General features: G+C 46.1%; 1 protein-coding gene across 2 annotated transcripts in view; it reads left to right on the top strand.

The window, feature by feature from the left end:
- Positions 1-13,449: 13,449 nt before the first annotated feature.
- Positions 13,450-20,457, top strand: part of SLC35F4 (solute carrier family 35 member F4) — a 121,433-nt gene continuing 114,425 nt past the window's right edge. For both annotated transcript variants that reach the window (XM_063332855.1, XM_063332853.1), the window contains exon 1: positions 13,450-13,796. In XM_063332855.1, the coding sequence (XP_063188925.1) occupies positions 13,694-13,796 (103 nt within the window). In that variant the 5' untranslated portion in view covers positions 13,450-13,693. The remainder of the gene's footprint in view (positions 13,797-20,457) is intronic.

The following is a 20,457-nucleotide window of genomic DNA, read 5'->3' as shown; positions in this document are numbered from 1 at the left end:
TAAAGGTAGCTAGCAGTGATACTCTGTACTTGTATCACCTGTAACACATTGGGGATCAGGCTGGAGGGAGTATTTGCCTACAAGGAAAGCTGATTAACCCTTGCGGTGCCATGCTTCAGACCATTTGAAAGGATCTGCAGACCTACAAGCTATTTATGCAGAAGAATACACTTTTAAGGGATTTTATTAAACTAAGGCTTTTTTTTCCCTATGGTGGGAGTAACTGTCTGTTTGGAGAAGTCACTTTGGTGTTCCCCATCAGGAGAGACCTCAGGGAGACAGGGTATCATCCGAAGAACATGCATGAGCTCTGGCAGCCTCTGAGGCTGAAGGTGGAAATGGCTGGGAGAAGTTCTCTGGCCTCTGCCATGCACTGTAACTGCGTCTTTGTTTTTCAGCAGAGGAAGCCTGAGGCAAGAGGAGTTGAAATTTGGCCTAAAGTCACGCTGGCAGGTGGATGTTTCCCCTGAGTCGCAAGCTGTGGAAATTACTGTGTTGCTTTCAGAGATTTTTTTGTTTGGAAAGCCTTTTTTTGTTTAATCTTCCTTCGAGTGCCTGTTAGGATAGGATCTTAAAAGGCAAGCATCTATTAAGGGTGTCATCAAAGCTCCTTCTCTTCAGGGTGGTAGAAATGCAGAGCAAGTGCAAATGGTAAATAAAGGCTCTTTATACACTAATGAGGTGGTAAAATGTTAGGTGACATTCAAAGGTAGTAAAGTATGGAGGAATATATTGTTACAAAACATTTGTCAGGACGAGCTCTAAGTTAGCTGCTACCATCCAGAAAAGAGATCTTCAAACTGTGGCAACTTCTTTGAAAACCCTTTCGGACTCAGCAGTGCTCAAAAGGGAAAACAGCATGGGGAGGATTATTAGGCAGGAATAACTAACAAATCAGAAATTATCAGTTGGCTCTTTCTGCAGATCCACAGTGTGTCTGCAGTTACATTGCCTGTGGTGCTGCTCCCCCAGCTCAAAGAGGACAGGCAGAGCTAGAGAAAGGCACGGTGAAGGATGTCAGAGGTGGCCAAAGATATGGAACAACTTCCGTATGAGGAAAAGTGAAATAAATAAGACTCTTCAGCTTGGAACAGAGATTAACAGGGAGAGAATAAGATGGAGGCTTGTGAAAGCAGAAGTAGCATGGAGAAGATTTAAGGGAGCAGTTGAACATTGTTTCTCATGATGAAGAGACTAACAAGTGGTCAAGTGGGAGACTTTTAAGTAAGAAAACAAATTTCCTTTCACGATATACATTTTAATGTAAGGAACTTGTTGAGGAGTTCTTAAGAGATGAATTTTTTTATAGAAAAGCCTACAGAGGTTCAAAAAAGCCAGGGAAGAAAAGCCCTTTCAGATGCATCTCAGCAATCCCAGGGAAAAATGGCCACCTGTCTGAGGCATTTGGACTAAGACAGGACAAAGCACCCTCTGGAACTGGTTAACTTTCTCCGTTGATTACAGGAGGAATGTAAAGGTTCTGTTTAGGCTAGATGTGTATGTTTTGGACAGCTAAAGGAAGGTGTGATAATTCTTCTCACCCTCTCTGACAAGTTCTCCTTGGAACTGACTTGCACAAGACCTGTAGGAAGCGAAGTTCTTTCAGGTACAAGGTGATGAGCCCAACTTGTGATCAAGTCAGCAAAAAGCTGACTTCTCTGGCTCAATGCTGGAAAAGCACAGGGACAGCAGTTGGTGTCCTGAAAAGAGGCAGACCCAGAAGGGAATGGAGCAAAACAGGGTGGCTCAGGGTGGAGAAGGGGCAGGAGAAGAGACTGTCCAGACCTTTGGTACACAACTGGCAAGACCTCAGCACACAACCAGCATCAATCACGGCTTAAGCTGAAAGGGAACCATAAGTGCTGAAAGCCATGAGTGTTCCCTGCGCTGCGATAACAATTCTGCGTATTACAGATTCAACTGGGTTTGGCTTGATGGTTCTGTAATCTCTTAAATTGAATTTTTGAGGCTATTTTCCAAAGTGGTTGCTTCTGTTGGTGCCTTGTTTGTTTGGGTTTGTTTTGGTTTGTGGTTTTTTTTTTTTAACAGTCATGATGTGTCTTCGTCTGTAGCATATCACTTTGCCTCTGGTTTTCCTCCTGTATCTCACCAAGCAATGCTGTTGCAGAGCGAATGCTCTCTCAGGTGAACAGGACAGTACGCGCACTAAGCAGCGGGCTGCAATTCTGGTAAGGACATTGAGACTTGCTCCAAGAAAAAAAACTTTCTTAGTGTTTCATTACCAAGCATGCCATGGCAAAGCAACCAAAGAACGAGGAGGACTGATGGGCAAGTTTCTTACCCCACGTTTTCCCATGTGGTTAGTGATTATCAGTGATGTATTTAGTGAGGTCCACTCAGATGTGCGCTGGGCCTGATTTGGAGGTGTATTGAGCTCTCCAAGCTACAAGTGAAGCCACTGGGAGCTGTGCTTTGGACATATAAAGTGCTAAAATGCAGTTAAATATCTGGAAAAAAGGTGCCTTTGTTTCTGCACCTACTTCCCTGCGTGTAAAATGAGGGCAGTGAGGCATTTGACATTAGCCATGTGTTGTGAAGATGAAGGCAAAAAAGTTACTTTTGCACTTTGCAAAACTCCCAGTTTCTCCTGTGATGAGTGTCCCAGAAAAGTCCCACAGGGAATTATTCATGCTCTATTCAGTGCAGAGGTTTGGTGCTGTGCAGAAAATAGGGGCTCAGCTCTCAGACTAATGACTGTGGAAAAATAGTGACTTGGTGTCTTGTCCCCACTGTGCCAGCACCTCCAGGTGGTAAGAGACTTGCAGGAAAAAAAACATGCAGTCATTTCATGGAATATGGGCTTGAGTCCAGGGGGATAAGTAAAGCTAGCTCTGAGGTTGTGCTACATATTAAGCCCTAGAGAGGGGAGCAGGGATGTGTGTGGCAGGAAGAATGGGAATGGCTTGTTCTCCAAGCCAAGGGGTAAGGAGAGGATGAGGAGGAAGAGCCATCCTTTGAACTAGGCATAAATAATAAGCTTTCGGAAGTGGGGCAGCTGTACGGGGAAGGGGGGCTTGCCAGAACCATTTCATAACAGCCAGTTTGGTATGGGGCATGATTTTAACAGGCGGTTAAAACCCATCCAGAACAGTCCCAATGGCACAGACAACCTTTAGTCTGGCATTTCCGAACTTTTTAGTGCTTGACTTTGTAGCATTAACGTTAATGGTCTCTGCTTTCCCTGTAATAAATTGAGAGGTAGCAACAGAAGTTTCAGATACACATGACATCTCCTTGAAATGGAAACATATGATTTATACCACAGTCAAGTAGCTAGCACGGAGGTAATCTATTATAAACAAAAGAAAATGACCGGAAGGCCTTATTCTTCACACCAAATGCTTGGAAATTGTTATTACTGCTCTAAAACTCAATAGCACAATAGTCACAGCCCTGGGATTAGTAAATTTACTTATTTTAGAGGTTGTCCTAGAAAATACGTCAGTTCCATGTTACACTTCAAACAGAAACCTGGCTGTGACGGGAGGTTTCCTGCCCTGTAGCGTGACTTCTGACAAATACCATTGGGCTATCATATATTAAAAAATATAAAATAAAAAGCCCTTCTTCTACACAGCTAGTGCTCTGTGGCACCCTTTCAAGTAGATCTCAGTGCCATCCCAAGTACCATTTTTATCATTGAAAACTGATGCTGCCAGCAGTGTTTGATATGAATTGAGCATTTCTTCTTTTTGAGGAAAGAAAAATACTGGGTTCTCTTAAAGTGAAAGATTCGAGTAGTGCAAGAGGGAGCAGCAGAAAGTTGATCACCACCAGATATTGAAAACATTGTTCATGGCAAGTTGTGGTACTTTGGAAAACCAGAAAAAAATACTACAATTTAAAAAGAATATATTTAGCTAAAGACATTGACAGCTGGCTCTGTTTCTGATGAAAGATTTAATAATTTATGTGATGAATAACAAATAGTTTTGATCTTACCTGGGTCAGTATTTCAATATGAGAGCTTGTTCTGGATGCAGAATATGTTGGTCTCTGCTGATATTTGACAAGCCCCGTTAGATACACAAGCCAAACACTGATCATGTAAACACTGAAGACCATATAGACTGTATTGAAATTACTTCAATGCGATATGTGGGATTGGTAAAGGAAGAACCATATTGCCATTTTCCTTCTGGCCCTATAGGTCACATTCAATTACATCTTGCATAATAAAAAAGAAGTAACTAGAATTAGAACGGGGTATTGTGATAAAGAGGACAAAGGAAATTATTTTTTAATAACACAGCATGTAGGATTGATTCCCTGGTGCTCTGGGGTTGGATGGACTCTCTGTTGTGGGAATCTTTTTAGGTACAGAGATACTACAGGTAGAGCTGGTTGTCCAACCCAGGAGGAAGACTTGGCTGCAATAACCTCTAGAGATGATGTTTCAGGTGCAGCTTTCCATGGTTTTATAACCCCTGGGGCTCCTGAGGATGGGAGTAATCCTCTGGCACACTGGTATCTGGAGATGCACATCTGGTGCAGGTCTCTGGAGAAGTCATCCCCGTTTGTGTTTAGTGGTAACAGGCAACATAACATACCTCACTTTCTACCTGATTGTAAACAGATGTGTGGCATTTGTAAAACATGGGATAAGTGCCTTATTATAAATAAGAATATCAGACTGAAAAGATTGTCAGTGCTTGTTAGCAGTCTGGAAAGCTCCTTAAACACAATGTCAATAAGAAGGAGAGAACGAGATGTGTACATTGGGATCCTACCTCTAATGGCTGAAGCATTAAAATGGAACAAGCAGCAGGGTAGGTGATTTTGAAGGAAGAGATGTACGTGTAAACTTTGAAATGCTTATGGAAACAGCAAAACATACCAGCAGAAAAGTTTGGGTAGCAGCAGGTCTCTCTATGGGCACAAAAATAAATCTCCAAATAGCAGAGCTCAAGCAGAAAGTTCAGAGGCAGCCATAAAACAGGCAGTGCCACCTGGGAACAACCTGGATTCAATTAGAAAACTGTTTGCGAAAGAGATTTGCTGTCCCTCCCAAGCTTTCTCCTTGGATGTAGTGCTTGATCTCCAAAGAGGAGAGCCGGGTCAGGTGTTGGAAAACAGAGGACTTGAACAGCTTTGCCTTTGATACAAAGTGATGGCTGAAAAATTGTACCAGTAGAGGGAGTGGGACACCAGGTTTCTTTTTCCTACATGTGTATCTAATCCGAGGAGACTCCGGAGAGAAAGCAGATGTTAAAAACCAGACTTCGCCCACTGATCCTTTAGGGAAAGTGTTAGTTAATGTAAGTTTTCTCCCATGGCTATGAAGCAGCTGCAGAGGCAGAAAAATAAAGTCTCCGAATATGCATTGCAGCAAATATGGAAAAAGCTCACAATGTTTTTAGGGTACTGGCCAGACCCTTCCAGGTTTCCTTTATGTCCTGTCACGAGAGATCCTAAATTTGTGGCATATGACAGGAACAGGAGTGAGTGCTCTGGGTAATGGGGCCGCAATATGCGATGAGACCTGGATAGGAGGCTGGGTCAAGTTCATTGTGTTCTTTGGGGGAAGGTGACTGGGCTCCTTTGGCAGGCTCTTTGGATGTGATGTGGTGCTGCTGCAGGGACTACATATGCAGCACCAGCAGCAGATCACAAGTCCTATGTGTCCACTTGTGGGGCAGAAGAGAGTTCACAGTGCTGGGCTACAAACGTGGCAGGTAGGAGCCGAAAGAGCAGTGTGTGTGGAGCTCCAGCCAGATCTTTCGTATGATAAAGGTGCAAAAACATGACAAGCATGACTGAAGGAAATCCAGGGAATCTGAATTCGTTAGGTCCTTCTGGAGAGGGATCAGGGATGTCAATGCTGCTTGGCGATATGACAAAATCAGCATGCTGAGACTGGGCAGCGAAGAACAATTGCAATCTGTTTGACTTAGCCTAGCATGGTAAACAGATGGAAAGAAAAGGATAAAGATCAAACTCGCCTTCACAGACAGTTCACGCCATAAAAACCTCATTCCCAAAAGCAAAAAGGCTCAGCTTGCAGTGGTACTCCTCCAAAGGGTGATGTACCCAGCCTCCTGAGGCTAGCAGGGAAAGCAGAGCATAGCTAAAGGTACTGTCCCGAGCCTGGGAGGCTTCGCTTTCTCCACGTAATTTATCTTTCTGATGGGCCAGCATGTTTTCAAGGGAGATATGGAAACACACACGCGCACTTACTCGCTAATCTGAGTGCTTGCTGTTGGCCTCTGTTGAGTTGTGCTGCCCTATACCCTCCCAGGTGCAATTCAGGTAATTCAGAGCATGCAGTCAGCAAATCCATCAGCCCTGGGACAATGCGACAGCCTGCTCTTCTGCCTCCTGGAGGTATACGTGACTCAGGATGAAACATGCCTTTAGAAGCATCAGGATGACTTTTTTTTTTTTCCCCCTCAAGTCAAGTCACACAATTATTTAGTGGTGAATCCAAGGGCTTGATTCACGCAAAACTTCAGAGCCATTTAGGATGTGCTATGAAAAACTTCATGGCTTCTAGCTGCCAGTGCAGAAACATACCACCTCCTTAGACCCTCTGCTATACCTGCCAGTGCTCTGCAGATTTCTCAGATGCCCCATGGCATCTTAAAGGACACCAGATGTTATTGATGCTCAGGTTAATGAACTGAGCCCTGACTCACCTTAAGAAGTGGAGAGGACTCACATTAAGAAGCCTTCTGGAGTGAAAGTGTAACCTGATAAGGAGCCTGGGCACAAAGGGTCCTTGGCAAGTAGCTGTGAGCTCTTCTCTAGAGAGCTGGGACTGGAGAGTCCTAGGGGCACACACACGGTTGTATCGTCCATCTGCCCATTCCTGAGCAGGAGGTGATCAGTGAGGCCACTCTACTCTTGAGGCACCAGGTACAGATTCAGTCTAGGACAACAGAAGGAGCTGATCCTCCATCCTTCTATAGCATATAGATCTGAAGGACCTGTGAAGGCCAGGGGACAAGACTAATGTTATTGTTGAGGTGAAGTCACACTGCTTGTTTTAATCTCCCTGCTTTTGGGATTGAGTCCAGAGAGGAGATCACTTTCTCCAGCAGCACAAGATATGTCAAAAGGAAGGAGGTTAGAGGAGGAGATATTTCTTTTCGGCTTAACTGGCAAGAGTGCAGAGTAGCCTAAAGGAATTGATTTGATGTAGGCAGGGAGAAGTGTGGGAAGGAAAAGCTGAGGACAGACAGGAGAGCTGTTGCTCAGGTAATACCTTATGTATCACTGGGAGTTTTAAGGGGTTATAGAACTGATCTGAAGACACCAAAATCTTTACAGATAATCAGGCCTCATTCCATCAGCATCTTTTCTGTGCATACAGAGAGCAAATCTCTGCCACAAGGAGGTAGTAGAATTTTTTGAGTTTTTCACGCCACTTCTCATGCACTTTTACCTCCTGAAAACACCGTCTGGGAAACTTCATAGGTGCAGATGTATTGAAAGAGTCAGGACTTTGTTGTCCACAAGAAAGCTACTTTAGAAAACTGCCCGGTGTTGCAGATTTCTTGTGTGTATTACACAGTGTTGCTCATTGTGGGTCCTGCTGTGCTTCCTGCTGATGTCAAAAGCAGTGGAAATACTGGCATATACGATGGCGGGGCAGAGGAGGTTTATGACACTGCATCATGAGCTCAGTATTGTCCTGGCCACCAGCCATCCAAACACTTCCATGTCAGTGCATCAGCCTGTTGGCTTTTGAGTTACACCAGCTTCCAAATCCAGGGACAAGGGAGAAGAACACAAAATCTTACCAGATGCTCAAGAAATCAGTGCTGATTCCCAACTCTCAGTGTAGAGCTCCAATTCCTCCTTGCCTCCCAAATGCTGAAGACTGCTCAGAGATCAAATCTTGGTTTGAATGGGAATGGCAGGTGTTAGCAGGAAAGTTGCTCCTTGGAAATGCCATCATAGATTTATTCTAAAAAGTACCTTGTCTCCTGTACAAATAAAGATTTCCTTTCTCCATCCCTACCACCGCGGTCAGACTGGAATCTGAAGGTCCAGCCAGGCTTTGTCCACCCCAATTCTCACTGCTCCCAAGAAAGGTCTTCTGCTGGTCTACGCGGTCATGGCTCTACTGAAAACAGCATGAGAACCTAGTTGTGGCCATTCATCAATTGAAGACTTTGCTGATGAAGTGGGAGTTGAAAAAGTAGAGCAATGGGTATAAACCAGTCCATCAGCTGCTGTAAATGAGCATAACTCTAGCCGTCAAAGAAGGAAGGCAAAAGGCATGGTCTGTACTTTGCAAAAACAGGTCTCAGCCCATCTTAAGTGACAGAGAACACAGTAGCCATGTGCTACTTGCACTTGTATGGACTTTTCTAACCATCTTTTTTTTTTTTTTTTTTTGCCATTGAGAATGAGCAGAGGTCCCTTGGATGACCCTTAGGGAGCAAACACCTGCAACAACCGGTTGCAATTTGGACAGAGGCTTTTCTCTGTTTCCCCTCTCTTTGAAACAGGCATCAATAAATTGGCAGTGCTACTGCTAAATAAATGTTTCCAGGAAATGTTTGAGAGCATGGGCTCAGAGGAATAACTACCTCCCTTTGCTATTTGGAAACAAAAATGATGTGTGCCCTGAAAGCTCCTTTTTTGCTAGCTTTAGTTAGAATAAATGTACAGAGCTGGGGGCTTGCATTTTTACACATCTTGGGGGCAAATGCTAACTACCCCTCCATCTCCCTAGTGCCTGAAGTGGATCAGAGCACGCACGTATTTGTACAAATTGCTTTGTAGCATGGGGACTGTTTAAAGCTGCGCTGCTGTCTGGACTAGAGGTGCACAGTGAGAAAAAGTGCGCACAAATAATTCCTTCAGGCTCCTCTCACCCCCTGTCCTGCTGCAGGCTCGTAGCGCGGGTGAGCTCTAAGGGCTGTTCCCCTTCCAGGAGTGAAAACCACAGCTTGGTTTGGGATCAGGAAGGCATTTTTTTGTAGCTCAGATGGTCACTGTTCCAGCCTCCGCATAGACACATTTCACTTGCTGGCGTCCTTCTCTTTCAAAATTTCTTTCTTTCTACCTTTTCTTCCCCATTCATTCACATTTCTCTTCCTTGTTCTTCAACTTTCCTTTTGTTATTTTTCTGGCAGCTTTCTCCCCCATCCGTAATACCATCTTTGTGTCTTAGTTTCAGAAACAATTAGTTGTTTCTTGTTCTGTCTCCCTTCAGTGAAATCAACTGGCATTAAAAAAAGCTGCCTAGCTCATTGCCAAATCAAAACCTTTTAATATCTGGTGATGCTCTGAAATATTTTGGAACTGGACTTCAAATTGTGTTCCAAGCTGGAATCTCCCCAGTTTTCAAACAGAGGGGAAAAGCTCTTAAAACCAAGCTGCCGGCTTCAGGCATCTTTACACTAAATGGTTTCCTATTGTCATTGAGTCCTTTTTGACCTTGATGTCAATGGAGAGACTAGTCCATCCTTCATCCCTGGTGTGTGTGAGGCAAAGTGCGCAGGAACTGGCTATGCTCCAGTGACTTCCATGGGTACCACCAAAGAGGACAATTAGAAGAACTTTAAATGCTGCAGACTTTCTTTTCCATATCTATGGGTCCAGCTTCTTCATGTTCATGCTCGTTTTACACCAGCATGAGTTGTCTGAGAGCTGGGCCCATACCATGCAAAATAATTTTATCCAAATGACATGAGAGAAGTTCTATTTGCAGCGCCTTTTTAAAAGATTCTTGCTAAGTTGCAGTCCAAGTGACACACTCCTGTTAAAAAAACCAAATAGTATATTGAAATGAAAACAGTTAATTTGGAATGATCAACTTGTAATTAATTTTTCACTTAAAAGAGTCACTTGGCATTAAACATTCCTCGCTGTGGCAGGTTTTTTTTCTTTTTTCACATGTTCACAGGCTCAAAAGTAAGCTGCGTTCAGAAAGAAACAGGCACAGACAGACCAAAGCTGCCTTTTTTTTTTTTTTTTTTTTTTTCTTTTAACAGCTCACTACTGATAACAGTTTAGGTCAGAACCTCCTCAAAGAGATGAGGTGGCAGGATTGGCAGTAACTGCCAAGGATCTCTGCTCCTGGACAGAGATCACCCCTTGCTCTTGTCTCAGGTGGACTAGGGAGGCACATGGAGGAGGATGAAGTAGTGAAGGAGCAGGACAGGGAACTGGCACGGGAAACAGGAGAACTGGGTTGTAATCCTCTAAGCTTGTGGTGTATCTGCTTTGGGATCTCAGGCAATCACTTCAGCTCTAAGCATTTTCATTCTTCCTCTTGCCCTGTATCTTTCTGTAAAACCCTCGGGCCGTTTGTCAAACATGGGGACCTATTGAGTTAGCAGCGTTTGGTCTTTAGGGTGCCTTGAAACATAAATAAGGAACTGAAAAAGAAGAAGTCATGCCTCTTACCTCATGGAGAAAGAATCAGGGCCGATGTGGTGAGAAACAGGCAGGTAAGGAAAGGTCTGTTCTTCAGTGTCTACTCATGTGAGGATACTCGCCGGTTCATGACAGCACCATCCAGTGGGATTTGAAAGGCAGCTGTGAAATACACCCAGACTCTTGTTCATTTCTATTTGAGGCTGTCTGGGAAAGCTGTGAGCAGCAAAAAAAGACACTGGGACTGTCTGTCTGCAGAATCAGCAAGATGATCAGGAGACATTTACGTTGTTCTCTCACTCTGGAAGTTATTTTTGACAACATATGGCCTGGAGTTAAACATGTTTGTTTTTTTAAAAAACTGTGGCCAAATTCTGTGGCCATTAAAGGTGTGAGTCTCTTTCTTTCCCTAAAGAAAGATACCCATTTGTAGAGTCTGGGGGAAATTCAACTTTTACAACAAGCTCCAGGTTAAATGGATGCTTTTGAAGCTCTTTTCTGGATCAACCCTTAGATTTTTAGTCACAGAGTGGTAAATATACAAATTTATCTGCAAAATCACTTTAGCATATTTATGCAACCAGTGACTTTGATGGGCCTCTTAACTTAAAAAGAGGAAACAAATAAGTCCCTATGTGCCCCTAATCACGTAACTGTCTTTTTCTTGGTAATAAATGATAGTTCATACATCTTACTCAGCTAGGCTTCCTCTGCACTCCTTTAACCATAACTTCCAAAAAGCCTAATCGCAGAAAAAGCAATCTGCTTGATTTTTTTCTGAAAAGAAAAATTGTCAGCATAGTAAGAATTCAGCAACAATACGAAGCTGCAATTCATTAGAAGCTTTCAAAGAGACAGAGGGTAGCACTGTGCATCTATTGCACAGAGTGATGTTGGAAGGGAACCACAGTCAGGAGCAATTTCAAGAATGGCTTTGCTTATATTATTATCTCGTGATGTTTAAACATGCACAGCATGTCCTTGAAAGCCTAGGGATAAAAGGAAGAGAGGAGATGAAAAATTAAGCTAGAACTAAGGTGTTTGGAAAGAATTTGAAGCTTAGCGTTGTTTCTGGGCATATTAGTTTAACCTTCAAATGAACCAGTCATTTCTTTCCTTCTCTGCAAAGTAACACTTTTAAGTCCCGAAATTTGACTTTGAAGCCGAGATCAATGCTGGTAATGTTCTCATAACACCAACTCCCACTGGAGGTGAAATTGGGAAGTGGGGGACTTGTGGTGTATTCAGAGATTCCACACAACACACCAGGCAAGTGATTTTTGCATCAACTGTGCTTCCCTAACTAGGACAGAGAATTTTAATCTTGCAGAAGGGGTTGGAGCCTTACCAGCTCCTACTGACCCAGCACCTCTCAAAGCCAACTAATACGTGGTCTGGCTCTCAGCCACTTCTGTCCCATGGTCTGTGAGATCCTGGAGGGGTGCAGGCTGTTTATAGCACTCCACAGATCAGAAGTAAAGAGAAAATGTCTGCTGTCAGTCGGTGTAAATTCACCATGCAGGAGTATGCGCTTCTGTTGGACAAATATATAAAAAAAAAATCTATAAATTGAAAAACATGAAAAGTCACAAATCTTGTTTCGTAGCTAGCCTAAAAGGGGATGAAGAAGTTGTGAAATGAGCTATGCCTTGAATTCCTGAGTTCTAGGTGGTTGATTTATCACTGGTTTGTAACTACCATTAGTGTTACCTAGCAGTGTGGCAGGAGACAAGAAATCAAGATCAAAAGAGTATTTAATATCTTAAGTGCATTTATTATATCTGCATTCACACACATGAAAACGTTGATCTTCAAAGCACCATACAAACACTAACCAGCTAATGATTCCCCACGCAAAGCCACAGCAATGGCTATTTTTAATACATCTGTTATTTGTTTGTGCTCATAAAAGGCTGTTTTGTGCCATCAGCTGATTTAGCCAAGTGCGGAAGGGAGAAGAATGAATGTGAACAGAGGAGGAAGCAAAGGAAATGAAATGCCTCGACCAGATTCCCCCGTGCACCAGTTAATGGCACTGGCTAGACCGAAAAGGAGTAGGTGACAATAAGGTATGACAGAGCCACAAAACAATGAAAGGGCTGGGAAAGAAGTGAGTTGATCACTAGGTAGAAACACAGCTTGGAGGAAAAAAGGCTAATGATCTCAGTCTAGCAGACAGAAGCATAACAAGGACCAGCAGCAGGAAAAGTCAAGGAATTCAAAGCCTGATTGTTACCAATGAGTTACAAAGCTAAACAGTGAATTTCTCACCTCTTTTTTTCACATGCAGGCAAGGATTTAGATGACATACTATGGATAGATCCTAGAGCGGGTGTCCAACCTGCCTGGGTGGCAGAGGGCAGTTATCCCTTCTCTTCCTCTGAGGTTTCCCGGAGCACTGGACGGCACAGCTGCCAGCGCTGAGGTGATGTGCCTCGGAGTGACACACAGAGAGCGCCACGGGCTCCTCTGGAGGGACATTCCCGCCTCAGAGTCCTCTGAGGCCAAATTTGGCCTCTATCCTTTCTCTGTGGCAGCCCCTGAGGGGACAGGTCTGTGGTTCGCAGGTACAACTTCAGGAGTTCAAGGCCAGGCTGGACGGGGCTTTGAGCAACCTGTTCTAGTGGGAGGTGTCCCTGCCCAGGGCAGGGGGTGTTGGAACGAGATGATCTTCCAGGTCCCTTCCGACCCCAACCATTCTGTGGTTCTACGACACCTCCCTCGCCCTGGTCAAGCCCCCAGTGCGTGTGGAAGCGCTGACTGTCGCACAAGCCAGAGTAATCCCCTCAACTCTACACACAACCCCGTCCCTTGGGGCGGTCACCACCGTGGGGAGGATTTGAGGGGGACAGTACGAGGGTGACACCGGACCTGCCGCGCTTAGATGAGACCCTTCAGCCCGCCGGGGCGCGGGGCCGGCCCTCACCGCCTCTTCCCGCCTCAGGTGCGGCCCACGGGGGCCAACCCGCTCTCCCCATCTCCTCTTGCCTTTTGAATGAGGGTCCAGCCCGCCATCCCCAGCCTTTAAATAACGATTTTAAGTGCCACCCCCACTTCCATCGTCCCCCTCCCCGCCGCCTCCCGCCCGGGGCTGGGCGGGGAGCGGGGGGGAGAGGCCGGGCTGGGCGCCGGCCGCCGCCGCGCTGCGGAGCCCGTCCTGCACCAGGCGGCGGAGTCAGAGCGAGCGCCCCAGAGCCACCGCCAGCTGCGGCGGCCGTGCCCGCACCGCCTTCCTCCTCCTCATCATCCCTCCTTCTCCTGCTCCTGCCAGCCCGGCTCGGCTCGGCTCCCTCCGGCTCGGCGTCCCGCCCGGCCGCCCCGCGCCCGGCTCCCGCCCTCTATGGATGGGAAGGCAGCACCCAACGGCGTGGCCACCATCGAGGACAGGATCTTGCGGATCACGGGCTACTATGGATACTACCCGGGCTACTCCAGCCAGAAAAGTAAGGCGTCTCTCCCGGCCCTTGGAGTGTGTGTGTGTGTGTGTGTGGGAGGTGGGGGCAGAGCCCTCAGGGGGCCCATGCCCCCGCCCCCCCTCCCCCCAAATGCCCTCCCCCCCCCCGGGGGGTGCGTGTGGGGGGCTGAGGGCGGCTGGCTGCCCCCTGAGGAGAGTCCCGGGGGCCAGGGAAGCCCTTGGTTCGGTGGCCGGGGCGGGGATGGGCGAGTGGCCTGGGGAAGCCATTGGCTCGGTAGCCGGCGGGGGGTGTGTGGTGTGGGCGAGTGGAGGAACGTGGCCGCAGAGGCGGCGGGGGGTGGGGGGGCGGACACGGTGTTTCGCCGCTCAACTTCGGCCCCCGCCGCGGCTCCATCCTGCAGCCAGCGCTCGGCGAAGGGTGCGGGGACCCTTTCACTGTCGTTTTTGAGGTTTATTTGTTTTTATTTCCATTTCCTTCCCCCCACCTCGCCCCGCGGCGTGGGGAGGGGGATGCTCACCGGGTGCTCCGCGCCGCCCCGGGAAAGTTTCGGTCCCGGCGGGTCGCCCCCTGGGGCGGCCGCCTCGGCGGGAGGCTCCTGGGCCATTCATCTTCCTCCACAAAACTAATCAGATTTTTCCAGAAAAATGGGGAGTCACCGAGGGGTATTCCTTCATGCCATTTTAGTACGAGACACTTGTGGTTTAGGGGTTTGCTGCTGGTTTGGATGTGGGTTTTTTATTATTTTTTTTTCATTTTTTTTCTTCCTTAAAAGAAGCAGCTGAAATTAAAGCAGTTGGTCCTCGGCGAAATTCACTATTTCTGCTTCTTTTGAAGTTTTTAATTAGGAGCAGCGGGTTTCCAGCAGCTGGGAGAACGGTAGCGGGTTCCTCTGAAATTGTGGCTGTCCCAGTGCTCTGTAGAGCTATTTAATGGGGAAAGTTGGGCTAATGAAAGAAATGATTCATTTTTACCACCGAGGAAATGGATGCATTAGGGTTTTATTGTCTAATAGTTACTTTGCAGTTTGCAAAAGCTACGAGATGCCACAGTTTAAAAAAACAAAAGGGGGGGGGTGGAGGCAAAGGGGGGGGAAGGGAAAGGCAAAACCACACAACCTTTAGGTGAGCATTAAGAAGCAGACTTTCTTCCGTGTTTTTAAACTCCCCTTGGTATCAAAGGAGGTGAACTGCTTTCCAGAGCAGACAGTGCAGTGCTGTCCAGCTCTAATACAGCAATAAACCAAAACACAATTAATAAACTACTAATATCAGATAAGCATGTCTGGGAGCTTTTTTGTGACAGAGGGAGGAAAGCCATCCATTGAAACCACTTAAAAAAAAAAAAAAATTCCTTTGTATAATGATCAGCTGAAAAAGCAAATGGTCAAGCCCAGTGGTTTTATTCTGCTGTTACTGGTAGGGTGCTAACAGCGTGGCAGGTGTTATGCTCATTTGGTGAGGTCAGTTGGTTTGTCTGTAGTCAGAGGAGTTGGGAAGAAGCTGGAAGCAATCTGGAGGAACGGGTGCATGACAGTCTAGGGGCTATTTAAGTCTGAGCCAGGTGGGACCTGTGTCCCAAATTCTGCAGTGGCTCCAGAGGATCTCTACAGCGTGATTTGCCAGAGAAGGCTGAGGATACTGGCTCAATACTTTGCCGCGAGCTTGCTTCAGTGGCAGAATGCAATTTTTCAGTCTGCAGCAACCCTCCCACTCTCTATCGAAATGCAGACCTGAGTTCAGTGTTGGCAATGCAAGTGGCTTTGCGCGGGTGCATCAGGGAGGCCAGGAGAGGACTGCCCGGACAAAGAACAGCCTTCTTAGTCCGGGACCAGGTTCTGCAGGTGCTACAGATTGCATCTGCTTAAAATTAGGTAAAGCATGCTGGGAGAGGCCAAGGCTTTCAAAAGTGATGACTCTTGGGATTTTATTGCAAATCTCCTAGGATTTTGTACCTTTGATGACTGGGTGCTGAGGCAAAACAAAAGTGGTTAGTATCTCAGGTTTTGCTGTTTGAAGAAAATATGCAAAATTTGTGGTCATCACACTTAAAGAAGAAAACTCGAAGTGCATAAATCAGAGGTATACCAATATTTAAATGCCCTTGGGTAAATGAAAAGCCTATACCCCTTCTAAGCTATGAATGCATTTTAAAGCAGTCTTATAAGTTTTGGAACCGTCATCATAATTTTTAGAATGCTTTCACTTGGCTGATGACTACCTTATCCTCGTGGCTGTGTGTTTTGGGTTTATGAAGTGCTTTAACGTGTTAGGATTTTCATGAAGATGTTCTGCCCGTACCTGGGGGAAAAAGTAGGCATCCTTTGAGGATGTTGAACGTACAGCCTCTTGACACTGACGCAGTGAGAATCACTCTTGGAGGTCCTGGCTTGGTGTTCTGACTCCGTTCCTATGTCTAGGCTGAAGTGTCACTTTCAAGTGTTGCTTTGAAATGCTGTTGATGGTTCTCTTGGCTAATTGTTCAGTACAGCTACAGCACTGTCAAAATGTAAACACTCAAGGTGGGAAGTTTGTACAACTATTTTTTAAATACTTGGTATCTCAGTTTAATTTGGTGAGGTCATGATTTTTGTCACCGCTATCCATATACTGTCTTAGTGCAACTGAGCAAGCCGGTGCCTTTTGCTGCAGAGCAGCGTGCTGGTGGCATGCGATGTGCTCAGAATTTCAGCTGGGTTGTGTCCCTACCCTCCCCAGTGGCAGAATGAGCCATTGTCCTGTCTTGTGCCTGAACCCGTGGCATGTATAATCATCTGCTTACGCTGTCACCTTGCTCCTGCCTGGGTCTGAAGGGTGCCCAAGGAAAAAGGCAACTTGAGGATGAGCTGTTGTCCCCAGGATGACTTTGTGCTCTCTGCTTCTTCAGTACCCCTTGCGTCTGATCAGAGAGCTGGCCAGGCACCATGTGGGGATGTTGTTTGGAAGATGACAGCCTGCTGGTAGTCACCACCTTCCTTGAGGCTCCTCTTTGTCCCCAGCCTGCTGTGCCCAGCTGTGGACAGGGAGATTTCTCTTGATGAGGAAATGTGAAGGCAGGGGGTGGGTGGCTGCTGTTCTGCTTGCTACTGGGGGAGTCCTGGAAAATGACCAAAAAGGCCCAAGGCTCTGTGAATTGTGCTGGTGATTTATATCCCTCCCTCAGTGGATTGGCATGTTCAATAGGACATCATGCCTAGGTTTCTGTACGTGAAGGCTAAAGACTTCATGATGAAATCTAATGTCAGAGGAAGGTAGTATTCAAGAGTGGTTATTACAAAGAACTGCATTTTTTTCTAGTGACTTTTTCTTCATCTCTATATTTGTGTGCACTAACCTACTTCAGACTTGGGAGTGTGCATATGATGATTCTTTTGTTAATTTTAGTCAGGCACTTTTATCATTTTATTTATCCTTAAAAAAAGCTGTTAGAGAAAGAAAATACTTTTTTTATTTCTCCAAGTGATCTGATTAAGCAGAAGCATATATTTTGGTCTCGTATTTGCATCCATGTATATTGCAAAAAAACCCTGCGATATCCTGCATAATAAATCACAGGAACTGGAGGAAGATATGACTTCCCTCCCCCACTCCCCCCACACCCCTAGACCTGTTCTCAGATGAAAAGGATTCTCCTGATCCCAGTCATCCTCTACCTTTGGATGCATGGCTTGCTCCCTCAATTCCTGAATTTAAAATGTACAGAGTATATATGAGGTCTCTGGCTTTTGTGGGAAGGAAGGAGGGGGAATTTCTTCAAAGTTACTCTGTGATTTCCCAGGGCATGGTGCTGGTGTAGATCTGATGCTCCAGCCCTTGACCTGGGGCTGCAGATGGTGTTCCCATGTTTGTGACCCCTTGGCTTCACGTTTTCATCTATGCGTTTTCATTTGGTCTGATCCAGCTTTTCCATCTACGCAAACAGTGGAAAACCCTGTTCCCTCTCCTGATCTTTGCCATAACTTCTCATTCTTCTCTGACTTTTTTGCTGGTGATACAGTCGTGTTTAGTGTCTCCAGTCTTAAAGAGTCTGTATGGGTTTTGTTTTTTGTTTTTTTTTTTTTTTTCTTTCTTTCTTTCTTTTTTGACTCTTTCCAACTGCCACCCCATCTGCCTTTCATCTCAGTACTGAAAGCTTTTTTTACTTTCACACTGCAAAGTTCCTCTCTGTCAAGTCTGTCCTGACACCTTTTCTCTGCCTTCCACTGAATTAAAACTGTTCCAGCTGTTTCTGATCTCTAATCTTCATCAGCTTCACCAAGTCAAGCAGTTTCTGCCTGTGTAATGTCTGGTTGGCTGGAGCTCTTTTCACCATCTACAAAGTTTTATGTCTTGTCCTGGCCCTCAGCATCACAGATCTGTGTCTTTGTAATGCTGTTTTCTCAGGCACAGATGAACCCAAGATAACTGTGCTGAAAATGCAGTGGCTGCACTTGTTTTCCTAGCTCTTCAACATGGGCCGTCACCTTTTCTTTTTCATCATGCATGGAGACCTTCTCTTAATATGTAAAGCTTATTTCTACCCTTCTGGCGTGTCTCATTCAGATGTGGAGGGTTTCATTCCCACCGCAGAAAGCTGTGAATGACAACCTTTGTAGACTTCTAAACATTTGTACTGTGTCCCACGCTGCTTCAAGCTCCCCTTCTCCTCTCCTCCAGACCTGCCTTGAAACCCTGGAGCTGCGTAAGCTCCTAGAAGCAGAGGGTGGTGTCTCGTGTCTCTGCACCAGTGGGGCCATCAGCTGTGATACTTGGCACACGGTGGGATACTGGGCGACCGCCCCTCTGGTGCAGCTGCATGGTCAGACCTGTCTGCTGGGGAGCTGGAAAGCCCTTACAGCAGTGTGACCTTAGTGATGAAATGCTGAACCTGTCCTTAATGTTCGCACAGTCGCTGTAGATAATAAGCTTTGTGTTTTTTCTCTTCCCCAGAACAGCTCAAGCGAGGTTTTGTGGTTTAATTTGGTGAGTTAAGCCTCAAGTTAGCAATGAACTTAAGCATGTGCTTAAGTCTGAACTTGCACTAAGCCACTGGGCTTTGACAATGTGTTTAAAGTTAAGTCCATGCTTAATTGCTTTGCTTAATAAGCCTGGGATTACAGGCAATGCTGAGCCAGCATCAGTGGCTTGGCAGTTCGGCTCTCTGAGCAGAGTAAAAGGTTGTGGAGGGGAAATCTAACTCTGAAACACCGGAGGGAATTTTCTTCTGGTTATTGCAGCAGCTGTGCCAGTAGCTCTGCTGCAGTACGAATCACATGGCGAACGCAGATCGTCTCCGTGCTCACTGAACACCCAGCCCTCCTGGTGGCTTGTCACTTCCAGCGAGAGGAGCAAAGTCTCAGTCTCTTTGCTGGAGGCACCCAGCTGCTTCTTCAGTGGTTCACAGAGCCCTCGGCTTCTCTGCCCAGAGCACACACTACAGGGGAGACTGGGAAAGGAGCAGTCAAGGAGAGGTGCTTTGAAATTTTTGGTGGATGAAGCTGGTTTCATTGAGCTGTGTTTGAGGTGATGGTGGCTGAATCGGCCTCTGTGTGAGCTGAAGTCTTGGGGCTGCTTCAGCTTGTACCCGTTGTGGCCGCTGCCCCTGTGCTACCCAATAGTGTTTGGGTTGCAAGGACTCCAGGTGCAGGCCTGGGCTGGAATCAGCTTTATTGCAAAGCCCTCCCTTTCCCTACTGGACAGGGATTTTCCATAGGAGAGTTATTCCTGACCCTTCTTTTAGGGAGGGTGTGCTGCAGCAATGGCTGGATTGCAAACTGTAGATTTAACAGTCTTTTCCCCCACCAGCTCTTGGGGCACAAGTGGATACCACAGCATAGGATGCAGTCCTGTTGTAGTTGCTTCTCCTCACAAGCTTGTCTCTCTGTTCAGGCAAAAAAAATAAATAAATGTATGGCTGTGTATCAGCACTGGTAGCAATAACTTATGAAGTAATTTCTTTCAGCAAAACAGATTTTATAAAAACTCCTTTGCCCACTAATTTTGGCAAGATTGGGTATGTATTCTTTAATGCAGTAGGGCCAGGCTTTGTGCAGATTTCTGTTTGTGCTGGAAGGGACAGTATGGCAGCTGGAGTGTGGAGTCCCCTTCACTTGGGGACTCAAAGCACTTTGGAGGGTGAGGGGTCTCCTTAGATGGCAGGAGAGGGAACTGGGTCAGTCCTTGGCCTTTCCTCAGGGACTGATTTGGTCTCTTTGGGTCAAATCCCTGGGGAGCTGAGCCATGAAACTGTGGTACCTGAGTGTGCCATGGCATATGGGCACAGTTCTGAACAACTGTGGGCAGGAGGGATGAACATAAATCATCAAGGACACCATGGGGAGCAGGGTGATGGGGAGCATACCCTTGCAAGAAGGGATTGACAGAGCTTGGCTCATGTAGACCAGCCAAGATGGGTACATGGCTGCTGCTCCAGATACATCTTGGGAGGATGAAGAGGGAGATGTAGGAAAGAAGAGTTATTTAAGCCAAAACGGCATGTTGGCACACAGACAAATGGGTATGAACAGGCCATGAATAAATTAAGGTTGGAAATTAGCAGAAGGCTGAAATTAATGGCCAAAAAGTCTCTCCCAGTTTTATGTATCTAAATAAGAATTATTTCCCAAGCTTTAAAGATGCCTTGTAAAGATGTTTGCCAAGATGTTGAGAAAAATTACTCCTATTTGGCAGGGGGAAATTGAGACAGTGAGGTG

Source organism: Chroicocephalus ridibundus, chromosome 4, assembly GCF_963924245.1.
Source record: "Chroicocephalus ridibundus chromosome 4, bChrRid1.1, whole genome shotgun sequence".
Classification (NCBI taxonomy): domain Eukaryota; kingdom Metazoa; phylum Chordata; class Aves; order Charadriiformes; family Laridae; genus Chroicocephalus; species Chroicocephalus ridibundus.
This window is presented reverse-complemented; position numbering and strand designations above follow the sequence as displayed.